The 13989-nt window shown below is 42.9% G+C and overlaps 1 protein-coding gene across 1 annotated transcript in view; it reads left to right on the forward strand.

The window, feature by feature from the left end:
• cicb (capicua transcriptional repressor b) overlaps positions 1-13989 on the forward strand; it is a 35396-nt gene that overhangs the window by 13132 nt on the left and 8275 nt on the right. The window contains exons 3-10 of the mRNA XM_034553890.1: positions 9929-10078; positions 10234-10408; positions 10976-11087; positions 11169-11351; positions 12776-12908; positions 13014-13192; positions 13384-13522; positions 13806-13903. Of these exons, the coding sequence (XP_034409781.1) occupies positions 9929-10078; positions 10234-10408; positions 10976-11087; positions 11169-11351; positions 12776-12908; positions 13014-13192; positions 13384-13522; positions 13806-13903 (1169 nt within the window). The remainder of the gene's footprint in view (positions 1-9928; positions 10079-10233; positions 10409-10975; positions 11088-11168; positions 11352-12775; positions 12909-13013; positions 13193-13383; positions 13523-13805; positions 13904-13989) is intronic.

Here is a 13989-nt window from a genome sequence, read left to right on the forward strand (position 1 = left end):
TACATATACACACACACACACACTTGAAAGAAAGGGAGATGTATTAAAGCCTTTATTTTAAAAGACGATTTTTCTGTTAAATAAAATAGTGAGTAGAAAGGACCTTGCTCAGTTATTTGTTTATCCCTATATTTTAATTTATTTATCAAATACCAGCCATCTATTGTGACATTAATTTACCATATAAATGTGATTTAGCTCAACAAATGTATATTCAAGATGATCAAAGTATTAAAAGTTATTTTTAATTTAACGTAACACCCAGAGTGTAACAGAGGCTTCGATTCACATTAACATGCCACGACCTGCGTGTGTTAGACAACATTATGTTGTCCCATATGGCTTCTTCGAGTGATCCGTCCTCCAGCCTCATGTCTGCGATAGAGATAGAGAGTGCAAAAAAGGAAATGTGTGCATGGGTATAAGGGTTTTTCTGGCTGAGTGGGAGCAATCATAATGACACTATATAGACAAGACAATGCATGGATTTATAATAGAAAGGAACGGGGAAGTTTGATAAGAATCTGACAAATAATAAATGAATGGAGGAGTGTAGAAGTGCAGCTGTTCCCTGCTTTGAATCAGTAAGTTCTACGCAAGATATTAACACAAGTTGGTGTGGAGCGTAAGGGCTACATGCATGTAGGCCATGTTTCCAGCAACTTGCTTTTGATTTGGTGTTTTAGAGGGAGAGAAAAAAAGAGGATTAGCAAGAGAATGAGGAACGCCTCAGAGGACGACAGTACGTGTGTTTGTGTGTGCGTGTGTGTGGGTGTGTGTGTGTGTGTGTGTGTGTGTGTGTGCGCGATATATGTTTCAGTGTATTGAGTGGGTGTGTGAATAATTTGTTTCTCAAGCTCCGGTGTGGGAAAACACTGTACTATAAAGTGTGTGTGTGAGTGTATGAGCATTATTCACCATCAGCTGAAAATAAGAGCCTACTTCTGTGTTTTTTTTATGGGCATAAAGTATCAGTGCTATTCACTCCAGCAGCGCCCTTTGCCCTCAGATTGTATGCACTTATTACTGGGGGGACTTGTCCCGAGTGTGACAGAGAAGTAGACAGGAAAGGGAACGCTGTCATTTTGAGTGTACGGTCCCGCCTCAGATCCCTTTTTTTTTTTTTTTTTTTTGGAGGTGGAGGGACGCTGAATGAATGAATAGCATCCCTTTGTGTGTGCATGCACAATTTCCCGTGTGCATGTGCATTTATTTTGAAGATCTTTGAGCAAGGACCATATGTGGGTGTTTTCTGTGGAGTTGGAAAGGGTGTGTAAGCTTTTGCGTATGGTCGTAGGAGAGTGTGAAACATGAGGGAAAGTAGGAAACACTGTGTGTGTGTGTGTGTGTGTGTGTGTGTGTGTGTGTGTGTGTGTGTGTGTGTGTGTGTGTGTGTGTGTGTGTGTGTGTGTGTGTGTGTGTGTGTGCGTGTGTGTGCAATCACGCGTGTGTTACGTTTGTGACATGCCAGTTTGTGTAGGTGTTGGTGTCTTCTTAACAGCTTGCGAAATATGAGCAAATGGTAAACAGTACATTTTCTTTTAAAGGTTAATTTAGTGTTTTAGTACATTTTGTAAATTATCTTAATTATTAATATATTATTACACAAATACTGTTCATTGTTATTCCCTGAAGTCAATGGGAATTGTTTAACAAAAACAAAAGGAACTGGTGTTACAAACTATAATAATGCTGACACTTCTGGATCTTGAATTATATTTGCGTATTAAATACTTGTATATTTGTGTAATGGTAATACTTAGCAGATCAGTGTAAGTATTATCATATCTATGTCAAAAATCACCCACATTTGATATTGGTCTGAATTATGTTCATGTGAGGGAGAAAGCAATGAAACCAGATGTTTTTAAATGATCCTACATTGGTTATCAATGATGGCATGTTAGACATAATCAGGGATAAGGACAACTCTAGGATACACCAGGCCTTTTAATTAAACCGAACAATTAGTGGGATAAATCAAATGAAACTAAATGATCAGTACTGTGTTCCTGTGGTCACGCAGGAACTTTCATTTCACCAGGAGTGGGGTAAATCAATATGAGATATCTGGCAGTTAATAAAAGGACAATATTTCAAGCAAACCAATATAATTCTTATAAAAAGTGTTGAATTAATGTGTAAGAAGGAAAAGATACCACAATACTCCAGACGAAGGGGACGGTTTATTGAATGTCATACAACTCTTAGATAAGTCGTCTGTGAGTTCCTCTTCTTTGGACTTTGTGACATACGTTCTGATCCTGCATATTTATATTCCGCGTTTTTGTTCTTGACACTGAAATAAGGCCTCAGTCCCCTTGCTCAGTTTAGCTCATCAACTGTCACACACTTTTAAGAAAGAAAGCTGCGTACGTTCCCTTTCAGTGTGTGTTGGGGCTTTCCAAACACGAACGTGCTAACGTCTTTTCAAGCATCCCTGTAACTTCCTGTCAAATCAGAACTGTTAAGAGAACAGGCAGAAAGGTGTTAGTGACAAGGTGAAGGATGAGACTGTTTTTTTTAATGGTGTCACCTCTGTGTTGCATGCAGTGTGTGTGTGTGTGAGACCGAGTAACCAAGCGTCAATCATTGAGCACCGGATATGATGTGTGAGCGCCAAATGTCTGTTGCCATGGCAACAAAGCAAACATCACAGTGATGTAGCCAGTACATAACACAGAATATTCACAATTATAAGTGTGTGTGTGTGTGTGTGTGTGTGTGTGTGATCATGCTCAAATGTGTTGACACACCAACATTTGATTATTATTGGCACGTCTTTAGTCCGTCTTTGGGTATTTTCGTCAACAGAGACGATGCTGGTTAATCGGAGGGTTTCCTCTAAATTATTTAAGCAGTGAATGAAGTGTTCCAGGTCAAATATATTTTATATTTAACTCCTACTGCTTGTTTCTGTTATTTAGAAAATTCCAACCCATATTATGATAATGTATTGAGAAAATATTTGACTTTTGTGGCATTCTTGAGCGTCAGCAGCATCCATCAAAAGTTGTGGGAGGTGAGGAAAAGTGTGCACGGTCTCCTGTTTTTATCGAGAGGTCTTATATGACTTGCTGTAAAGGTCTCACACACGTTGTAACGTTTATGTTCTCTCATATCCAAATTCCGGTTTCAACAGAAACACCCGGTTTCTCAAGCGTGACCACGGACTGAAACTGCTCGGCCTCTCGCACACTGTGCTGCATGATTGTGTCTGTGAGCATAATTATCATCAGCGTCATCGTTTCTTAAACAGAAAATCTTTTATTGGGCACTTTTAGCATCTTAATTGATCGTTGTATGAGATATGTTTCAATATTATATGTAAATATCCCACAGTTTAAAATAATTGAAAGCAAAATCACTACGTAGCCATTGCATATTGGTAAGTGTGCGTAATTCTCCATCTCTGTCTCCGTCGCTCACACATGAACACGCAGTTTGTGCAACACTGGGTAAACATGTCACCCTCCCTTCTGTACAAATACACTTTTTTCGCACTGTTATTTTGCACTCAGACACATATTGTTTTTTTTCTGCCCTCTTGCTTTCCTTTCAGTCTCTTTTTTTTTTTTTTTTTTTTGTTATTTAAAAAAGAATTATGACACATTTGTTTTAACCCTTTGCTCCATCGCATTGCAGTGTTTTCACTTCCCCTCCTCTCGACTTCGCTCTCTTCATCCTGGTCTACCCGGATACGGATACCCGGGAATAACATCCCCACTCCCTCCCGCCCCTGCTTTACGTAACGCTTAAAGCCCTGCATATCCTCCCTGGCCATGGCAACAACCACATCTGGATCACACAGCCATCTAGACTGGCACCAAAGCACATGTGAAGCCCTCTAGACGTACACAAAAGTAACGTGCAACAATAATCTTATTTCCTATTGGGCGAAGCGTACTTTGGGGAGATTCTCAAAATGCACTGGTGCATTGGGACTCCTTAGTCTGAGGTGGCTCCAAGACTTTGACGACATGCATGTGAAGTTAGAACAACATTCAGATTTGCTTCTTCAGGATCTCAGTTGAACCCCCATTCATGGTGTCTCAAGAGCTCCCAGGTTACATGTGTTCCTCACATTCACAAGTTTGGAATGAGAGGAGTTTTTTTTATTTAGCACAGGAATGTCTATTCTCTCCTTCATCCCACTCATTCCTCTCCTTTCCTTGCATCTCGAGCTCCACAGTCTTTTCACTGGTTTTCTGCTGCTGCCCGTCTATTGGCCATTTATCTGCAGGCCAGTAGTGCCCCCAGATGGCCAAACACAAACATTACAACATCCTTCACAAAGTGGATGAAGGAATCTGGGTATGCAAACGCTGGTCAGAAGTTTGACTTTCATGTATTTTCTTAATGCTGATGATTGACTGTTGAGAAGAGAGAGTCAGGGAATCCTCATGTGAAGCCACGGAGGGTGTGTGTGTTGAGGGTGATGAGATCTATCCAGTTCCCAGTAATCCAGTAATTGTAATATTATTTTCAATACTCAGAGGTGCAGTCTTCCCTTTGCAACATTGAAGGAAATAAAGAGTAGTTGTTGTTTTATTATTATGTTTTACTTTAACCGAAACTAGAACAAAGCCATGATCTGTGGCTAAACAGTATCTCACAACAACCTCCCTGTAGGTGTCCAAAAGCCATGCAAAATGATTGCTTGACTTTACTTTGATGCAATAGATGGTCATGGTGGCAGACCACTGACCACGAGTGACACAGGAACCTGTGCCCGACACAGCTGTTGCCATGGTAACGGCAAAGGACTGGGGAATCGAGTTATAATTGGACGGAGCAAATGGAGGGGTGTGGGAGGGAGAGACATAGAGCACAGGGGTGGAAGATGAATTAAGGGATGAGAGAGATGGGATGGGAGGGGGGAGCGAAGGTGACGCCCCTCCTGCACGGTGTTGGCGTCGGTAAAGAGGAGGAGGAGGAAAAGTTTCTTGTGTGAGGAGGTCACGTGTTTGACAGATGTAATTGGGGGGTTAGAGAGACATGCATACATACGCACATTAAGAGCACGGTGCCTGTAAGATGGAGACAGCCAATGAAAGCCGCTGTACACCTACACAGATATTGCACTGCAGCAGGGAGAGATCCGCTCAGCTGAGGGGGAATTTCTCTACTGTTTTTTTCACACCTTCCCTCTTACTCTTGTCTGGACTTTTATATATACATGCATGCAGTCAACATATTTTATTTTCCCCAATATTTTGTGCCCAAATATCTGCTGGATGACAATCGAAATTACCCCTGATGTGAGAAAAAGATGATTTTTACACAAGTGTATTTGCAGTATTTTGTTGTGACTATCAAGAATGTAGGTGTAAACCTGATTACTCTGTTCTGAATAATTGGTCAGATGAAGTTCATTACCAAGGGCTTGTATTGTTTAAGCACATTGTAACCACTACGCAGCAGTAATCCCTCCGCTTAGCACACCGGGTTGACTTGTTGAGAACTTGGTGCGGTTGATAATCCTTAATCTCTCTCTCTCTCTCTCTCTCTGTATCTCTAATGCTTACTAGTTTGACCCTGTCTGGAAACCCCCAGTCTTCAAAGTACAGTCACCCCATATTTCTACATGCCACAGGATGCTTTACTGATAATGCTTTAATGACAAAATACAGCCGAAGGAGCTGCTAATGTACTCCTTTTTATGTTTGAATACTATTTCTCTTGTCTTGCATAGTTGCACAGATCCACATTTAGATCTATCATTGTTTTCCATTTAGAGAAATGAAACCAGGACTGAGAGGGTTTACTTTTTTAGTACTGAGGACAGCTGCTGCTCGTGGCTCTCACATCCTTATTTGTCAGTTAACAAGCTCCTGATGAGCGGACTGACTGGTCGTGGTCATTACGTCCCTCCCAGTGTTGTATTTGTCTTGTGGATAGTTGAGTTAAACTGAGCATGACTTCTTGACTCATACAGTATGATGGGAAACCAAGTGTTCTTCCTTGTTACCGTTGTAGCTGTGTTATACCTCAAATACTATAGATATCTTTAAATGCTGTGCCTTTGTCTCCCTTTGCCTCCCCCATCTCTGGCCCCCCACGCCCATCCTCCATTTAAGAGAAGTTCTGTTTTCACAAGTTTTTTTCTCTCCACCCACCCAACCTCCTCCAGGCCTCCCTCCCTCCCTGCCTCTCCTGCTGAAAATGACTCTCAGTCTATTTTTACCCTCTGGTCCTCTCCACCCTTTTTTCCTCTCTTTCTAACCACCCTGACTTTCCTGTTTTCAACTCTCTTTTTCTCCCTCTCTTCCTGCCCCTGTGAGTGTTGCATCAGAACATTGAACATTCTGTCGGGAGGAGGCACATTGGCATGATGGAGGGATGGGAAACATGTTTTGGGACTTGAAAGGTCTTTTTATGGTAGACAATTACATCCCTTGCCTCTCAGCTGTTCTTTGCATTCCCAAAAGCAAAGTAGAGTTGCTAGAGAACGATTTTATAATACCTCTCGTAAGTGAATATTGCTGTTTTATAATACAGCCAGAATTTGTGTTTTCATGTCAAAACATAACATTTAAATGAATAGCACGCATAATGACTCTGCATACTCATAGGTTGATTGTACGTGGATTTGCATTGTCATCTTGAACCCAGAGCCCTCCACCCCCTGTGCAGACTGCATAAAAAGACCAACAGGAGCGTGGAAAGTAAACAGTAGATAGCTCATTAGCGCTTTCTTTCATCGGGTGGTCTTCATGGGTATTTCTTTGCAGAGAATTTGTAAGAGGGAGGGATCTTGTCTCACTTCTGTTAAGCCATTGGTTGGCCTACATCTGAATGTTGGCTTTTGGTTGGTGGTTTCACGCATCAGTCAAGATTTACTACGACTCCTGCACCAATGACAGCGTGGGGTGGGCTTACTGAGGAAACATGAAACAATGCATTTTGATTAATAACTTAAATGCGAGCTAGTGTTTCCTTATAAATACAATGGAACTATATGATGGGTTTACTTTATTGTATTGTTATTGTACATTTAAGTTAAGGCAGTTTACGTGGTAAGAAAAGCCACTGGTCGTAAAGCCGGATAAAATTAGCATATGACTGGCATTCCAGTGCACACTGTGGCCAATCAGGGTTCGCGGCGCGGCGATGACGTTTGGCTGGCTTGGCCAATAGCCGAGTGGATCACGCCGAGAGAGGCGGGACAAGGCTGGGCGAGGTTGACAGGACGAGAAGGGGAGGGGGGCGACTACAGGGGGGGGGGGGCAAGAAGCCTAGTTTACAACAAGAGGAAGAGGGAGGGAAAGAGAAAGAAAGGGCGAGAGAACGAGACAAAAATAAGGGAGTAATCTCGGTCCGGGAGCTGGTGAGGTGCTAAACGAGGACTTTTGAGGACCACAACAGCACTCGTAGCACCAAGTGTTAACCGAACTGGACGGTGTGCGCGCAGATGTCGTCCTCACGAAGTGGCTAGCTAACCTGCTGCAGACGGACGGATTTCACCTAATGTTGCTGTTTCGCTTCACGTGAAGCGCCCCCAACCCCCGTGCCCCCGTCCGGTTTAGGTCCAATACTCTTCAACCAGCCGCTCGTTTACTGCCCCGGCGATCGGAAAGATCCGCGATTTACCCTCGTTTTCTCCTCGCAGATGAAGCCAGGAGTCCTCACGGCGGTGGCTCGTATCGTGGTGTAGACTCATCAGTTGCTAGCTAACGTCACGTCTGTGGCAAGATTGGACAGGTAGGATAGATTAAAGACTGGTAGATTAAAGATTGTACAGAGAGCAGACTGGAGCTCGGAGTGGACACGGTAGTGTTGATAATCAGCTGATGTATTGTGGGGCTTGGGAGCACTGGGTGATGGATGAATGCACCAGATTTACAGTCAACGACATCTGCTAATGCCGAGTAAACACGGGTGAACTCGAGTTGGCCGCTATCCTCTTTAAAGGCGGGTTTGGATGTCGGGACGGTGTTAGCTGAACTGTCAGGTTAAGACAGGTGCGCGGTACAATTCTAGCAGCAGGTAATTGTGGGAGAAAAACAAGTTAGCATCAGTCTGAAATGCATTTTTTCAAACAGTCCTTGCTGGGTTCTGTTGGCAGCCGGTGCGTGTGAATACGCCTTTTGTAGTTGAGACATGAGAACAATTGCGTTTCTCTTGCCTCTGTGTGAACGGCGGGTGCACGACCAGGGGCGTTCCCGAGAGGTTGGTCCAATCTGGAGCGGCGCACACGAGGCTCTTGTTGTTACAAGAGGCGGCTAAAGTCGTGTCCCTGTCTGTTCGTCACGTGAAGAAACACGTATTAAAGTCGGGTGACTGAATAGCTCACACTTGGACCATAAGCAGTTTCTTTTTTTGACGCTCTTCCGAGTTAGACGAGCCGCCTTTAGCTTTGATCGCCCCAGTTCGCTTGTTGCCGTTTTGCTTCACTTGATCGATTACACACCCTCTTACAGCAAACCGTTGCTGGGGTGGGGGTGGGTGGGTGGGTGGGGGGGGGGGCGCTTGTTTTACTTCCTAATAGCGGCCGAGACTACCCGTCTGCAGCTGTATTGTGGCGAAGAGCAAGCTTTTACATGGCCCAGACAGACTGCGTAGCTTCCTGGCGGATGTTTGAATCCAGGCCGTGGATGGGCTCGAGGCCTTGTTAACCCCCTCGTGACCGAGCTGCTGTAGTAATGTAAACAAACAGCGAGAGAGGGCAACGGGGGTAATTAGACCAAAGGGAGGAGGGACTCTGCTTTCGATCACACTCGTCGTTTTAGTGGGTCGTCAATACACTTGCACCCGTACACATTTACCTCGAGTTCTGTTTTGTATTGTAATCGTTTCTAGTACATTTTGTCCACTGATGTTTTGATTGCTTCGTGTCCGTTATTAGATGTGCGATCTGGAGAGATGGACTCTAGTTGACAGATATATTTAATGTGTGCTCTCATTGGAACTACAAGATAACAAAAAAAATGTTCCCTTTCCATGCCATATCTTGAAATCACTATGATGCAGGTTAATGATGCAGTTATTACTGTGAAGGATGACTGCGACCTGTAGGGATGAAACATACACAGACACCGTTGGGCACTGATCTGTGCGCTGTTGCATTAAATATGGATCTTTAGCTGGATTTCGGTGTGTTTTAGAATAGAGACTTTAAAAGGACACATTATTATTTTTGGGAGAAACATAAAGGATTTCATTCAACCATGTTCTCATCAGAGAATCCTCAGTATCTCCGCCAAGGATTAAGCATGTTTGGTTAGTCCATGTCATTATCTTACTGTTTGTATGAAAATGTTATGTTGGTTCCATATAGCAATATTTCAATACTGTTTACTTGGAGCCTAATGCAATAAAAGTGTTTTGAATGAATGAGGGACAGATCATATTTTTAAAAACCGTATAGGAGGCAGCTTTTGCTACTTTAAAGTGTTTGGGGAAATCCTCATTTTATTAAGATATCTGTTTTAATATTGGAAATAAAGATGATGTGATTTCTACAGTCACTTACTTATTTGTGGGGGTTCAGATTGTACCAGCTTCTGTTCTCCATCCCACCTGTTATTGAGAACAGAGAGTTCTTTTGTAGATCTTTTGTTTGAGTGCTTTAACCAGTTAAGTGGCTGGAGGTGGGCTACTGTAGCAGAACTGATATTCTCTGCAGTTCTCTTGTAATAATATTTAAAAGTGGTGAGTTCTAGTCTGACTCTCGATTTTTATTGAATTTATTTGTGTTTATATCAATCCAGAAAAAAGGTTTATGATGAGACGTGGAATGCTTTTCTTGTGGGAGTGTTGCACTGAGGCCCCTGATTCCCCCAAATAAGGAAATAGCATCTTGGTCATCTGAATGCAAGAAGGCTGAGTTCTTTTGAAAGTGATTTATGAGCAGGGAAACATTTTATAAAGCGCCGGCCATCAGATGGTGTTGGCTGTAATAAAGAATGCTTTTTTTCCTCTGCAGTATGGACCAACGTAGAGCCGCGGTCAGTTCCAGTCTTCCCCTGGCATTCATTGGTCCCTTTCCTGGCACCCACTCAATCAGATGCTTCTTCTCAGCCAGGAGAGGGCCAGCACCCAGTCAACCACCCCCAAGCAGCCAGTCTGAAGACAGGTATTCAATACATTTATGTTTGACCAAATGGTTCCGGAAAATGTATTTTCACCAGTTTCATGTCATTTTCTTTTCAAATTTAATACTGTTTTGATGACCATATATTGTTTACTTTGCTCTTAGCACATATGCATCTCTTTGTTGTTCTTCCTCAGAGTGTCAGGGGGTGGCAGCGCTGTTACAGCAGCCTGCAGAGGCACCTCCCACTGTAGAGAGAGGTCCTCCACCCCGGCCTCCCCCCTCTTCCGATGAGCTGCCTCCAGAGAAGGAGAAAGGAGATGCAGAGAGGGAGAGGCCTGACAGCGAGACAGAGAGTGATGTGGATGACCTGTAAGTGCTTTTTTTGGGAGGGATTTTATGTATTAACCTTTTGAGGTTATATGAACTCATACAATTACACATTGTATACACAACCCTATCATAAAAAGGGATTATGTATTTGTCCAAGTCAGCCCTTACAGTCAATTTCTGTGTGGTTCTGTGTACCCACACATACAGTATGGGAGTGTGATATTTTCTGTATCCTCGCGGCTAATTTGGGCAGAAGAGCACACTGCCTGAACAAAGCAGATGGGAACAAAAGCATTCCATCTTTGGGCTCTATCACTATATGAAAGGCAGTGGCCAGGCTGTCGGCCATTGAAATGGATGAGCTATCTGCTGAATCTGCTGATATATCTCATGAGAGATGAACTACTTGTGCTCTGTGTCTAGATCTGATAGACTTGCAGTTCTAAGATAAACTATATTGGTTACAAAGTAGAACATTTCTCAGTTTTAAATAATAAAGAGGGAAAGAGAAAGTAGTGCTTAAGCATAAGCCAGCTTGTGCATATTGTCCTCAAGGAAAATATCTAATAAAGATAACAAACAGAGGGCTGTTTCGTCTCCTTACAGCTTCCTCCCAGGAGTTGTACCAGAGCAGCCCCTCTCTATATCACCAGTGAAGAGACGCACTCAGTCCCTCAGTGCGCTGCCCAAAGATGGAGATAAGAGCAGCCCTGGAAAGGTAGTCTTGTCACTGCTCCCATCATCAATGTCAACATTTCGAAATGTTCCATTCACTAATCTTTCTTGCTCAATCTTTCAGAGGGAGAAGGACCACATCCGGCGACCAATGAATGCATTTATGATTTTCAGTAAGCGCCATCGAGCATTGGTGCACCAGCGGCACCCAAACCAGGACAACAGGACAGTCAGCAAGATTCTTGGGGAGTGGTGGTATGCTCTTGGACCAAAGGAGAAACAAAAGTACCACGATTTGGCCTTCCAGGTACAAGGATGCATTTACAGACAAAAAACACAACATTTAAGAAGTTTGATGTACAGCTTAAGGATTCTTGATACATGATGATGAACTATTGGCAGGGTTCGCATGGGCATTAAAAACATGGCTGTAGGAGGCAAAACAGACAAGCTAAAATCCTTATTATAATAACATTTTCTGTCAGACTGTGCAACCATGTGAACAACTGTGGCATTAAGTTGATACATTTGCACCCATTGATGGCATCATAGGCATCATATTCTACCAGCTCAGGGTATGCAGCTTCAGGATACCAAGAGACAAAATAGTTTTTCTTCAACAGGTCTTAAATAGTTTAAGTTGCTTGTTCATTTGACAAAGTGAAAGTTTAAGGTATCTTCATGTTTACTTTGGGTTGCCACAACATATCCTATATTTTCATAGCAGTAGCGTAGTTCATTACAAAGATATGCACACATGGTTCCCTTCTATTCATTCAACCGCAAAAAGCCTGGTTGTCTTGGCGATAGAAATATCGCTTGTTGGACTTTCACAATCAAGCCATATTACACATGAACAAATAGCTATTTACTGGTATGGATGAGTTTTGGAAATGAATATACCCAGAAGGTTTTGGAAATGTCATGGAAATTTACTTCACAAACACCAGGAAATATCATTCACTTGAGGTCGATTACTACAAATCTATATTTGTTGAGCAATACTTTATTGTCGGTAACATCACTGACAAAAACTTAAACGACATGGCTTGAGAAATACAAGGACCCGCCACCGTCTTTGCTGGAGGAGCCGAGGAACACGACTGGGGAAGTGACGCCTTGAGGCTGCGCAGGGTGTCATCTCACTGCGGTGATTCCCGCTCAGCGGTCCACGGTTCCTGTTTCCCGGCACCACAGCATTGGAAAATAAAATAGCTCACCACTTTACTATGAAATGTGTTTTTAGGACTTTGAATTGATCAGACAAAATTAATTTGAGTAAGTTCCTTCTTCTTTCCCTATTACTTAATGCAGTTTTTACATTTTCAATCAAATACTGATTGCTGTGCTGTTATTTATTTGACATTTTAAAAAGGTTGAAAATCGAGTTCTAGCACAACAATCAAATACAATTTCATTTTCTAACAACGACATTGTGGCTGGTGTTAATGCTGAGTGGCTAGTGGCTTTAGATAACAACTAGTCACAGTGGCTTGGTGAGCAAAACGGTTCACGTCAAGCCCTGCCCACAAGCCCTTTTTAGGACACAAGCCAGCGTTTTCAGGTCATATTCCCGATAGCCATAGTCATTCATTTTAGTAAAGATATACTGTTGGTAAATTTGAAACGGATTGACCTCAGTCATGGAAATGTATTTCTAAGAAAGCCATCTGTACCTTGTATATTCTATATACTACATATTTTCTCTCTTGTCTCTAATCCTGTTCCCAGGTAAAAGAGGCCCACTTTAAGGCTCACCCCGACTGGAAGTGGTGTAACAAAGACAGGAAGAAGTCCAGCTCAGAGGGCCGTGGGGTGCCAGGGGGTAAAGACATCAGAGAGAGGAGCATGTCCGAGTCCACCGGTTGGTTTCACTCCGATTTCAAAATATACAACATATATGTTTTTTTTTAACATGTCATTTACATTGTCGATTTCCTTTAACGGACCTCTTTTTGCCCCCTGATAGAGCCGCATTCTGTGGAGCTAAAGGGTGTTGGTCCGGGTCTGGTGGGCGTGTCTGAGAGGAACACAGGAGAAGGTCATGTGGGCCAGCTTACCCGTCCCAGAGCTTTCTCTCAAAGTGCCATGCACAGCCTGGAGCGGAGTGACAGGGGAAATACACAGGCCCTGGCAGAACTGGCACAGGTAAGAGACGAGCAACAGATATGCTTTTCACAAACATTAAATATAATTAGTTTACAGTGAGATATTTGTACCAGGGGGATACGATACTTTTTCTCTCTGATAAACCGTCATCTTTCATGATTAACATTGAATGAGAATACATTTTGACACTCCAGGCATGTACAAGTTAGTAAGTCCTACTTTTCTTTCAGATGTGTGTGGAAAGTGGAAGTCAGTTTTCAAGTCATGCCCCGCCCCTGTCACAGTCCCAGAGGGGGGTCAGCGAGGACATGACAAGTGACGAGGAGCGCATGGTCATCTGTGAGGAGGAGGGAGATGATGATGTTATTGGTGAGAAATCAGATCTTCTGTGCCCATGAAATCAAATGTTAGATTAGATTTGTTAACATGGATCGCACACTCCTCCCTGTGACTCTGGCCCACTTTGTACATTTCCGGCGACTGCATGTGGAGTTCTTCTTCGCTCATATTGGGGCTAAATTGGGTTTTTGCCCACTTCCATGTTTTATATATAAAGATCCGGTGGCATTAAGAGCTGATTCAGACACTGAGTACAACTTAGAAATTGCAAGGATTGTCAAGTGTAGCTGTAGTGTATTTTTCTTTTCCACAGAGGACCCTTATCCGAGCAGTTCCATAGACCTCAAATGTAAGGAGCGGGTGACTGACAGCGACAGTGAGAACGGTTCTGGAGACGAAAGTGATCGAAAGGTTTGAACAATCCTTTTTACTCCTGTTGGCTCTTTTCAGTGTCTTATTTAAAGTATTTGCCCTCGATGATGTATCTGTTTGGCTCT

Source organism: Cyclopterus lumpus, chromosome 16, assembly GCF_009769545.1.
Source record: "Cyclopterus lumpus isolate fCycLum1 chromosome 16, fCycLum1.pri, whole genome shotgun sequence".
NCBI classification, from domain to species: domain Eukaryota; kingdom Metazoa; phylum Chordata; class Actinopteri; order Perciformes; family Cyclopteridae; genus Cyclopterus; species Cyclopterus lumpus.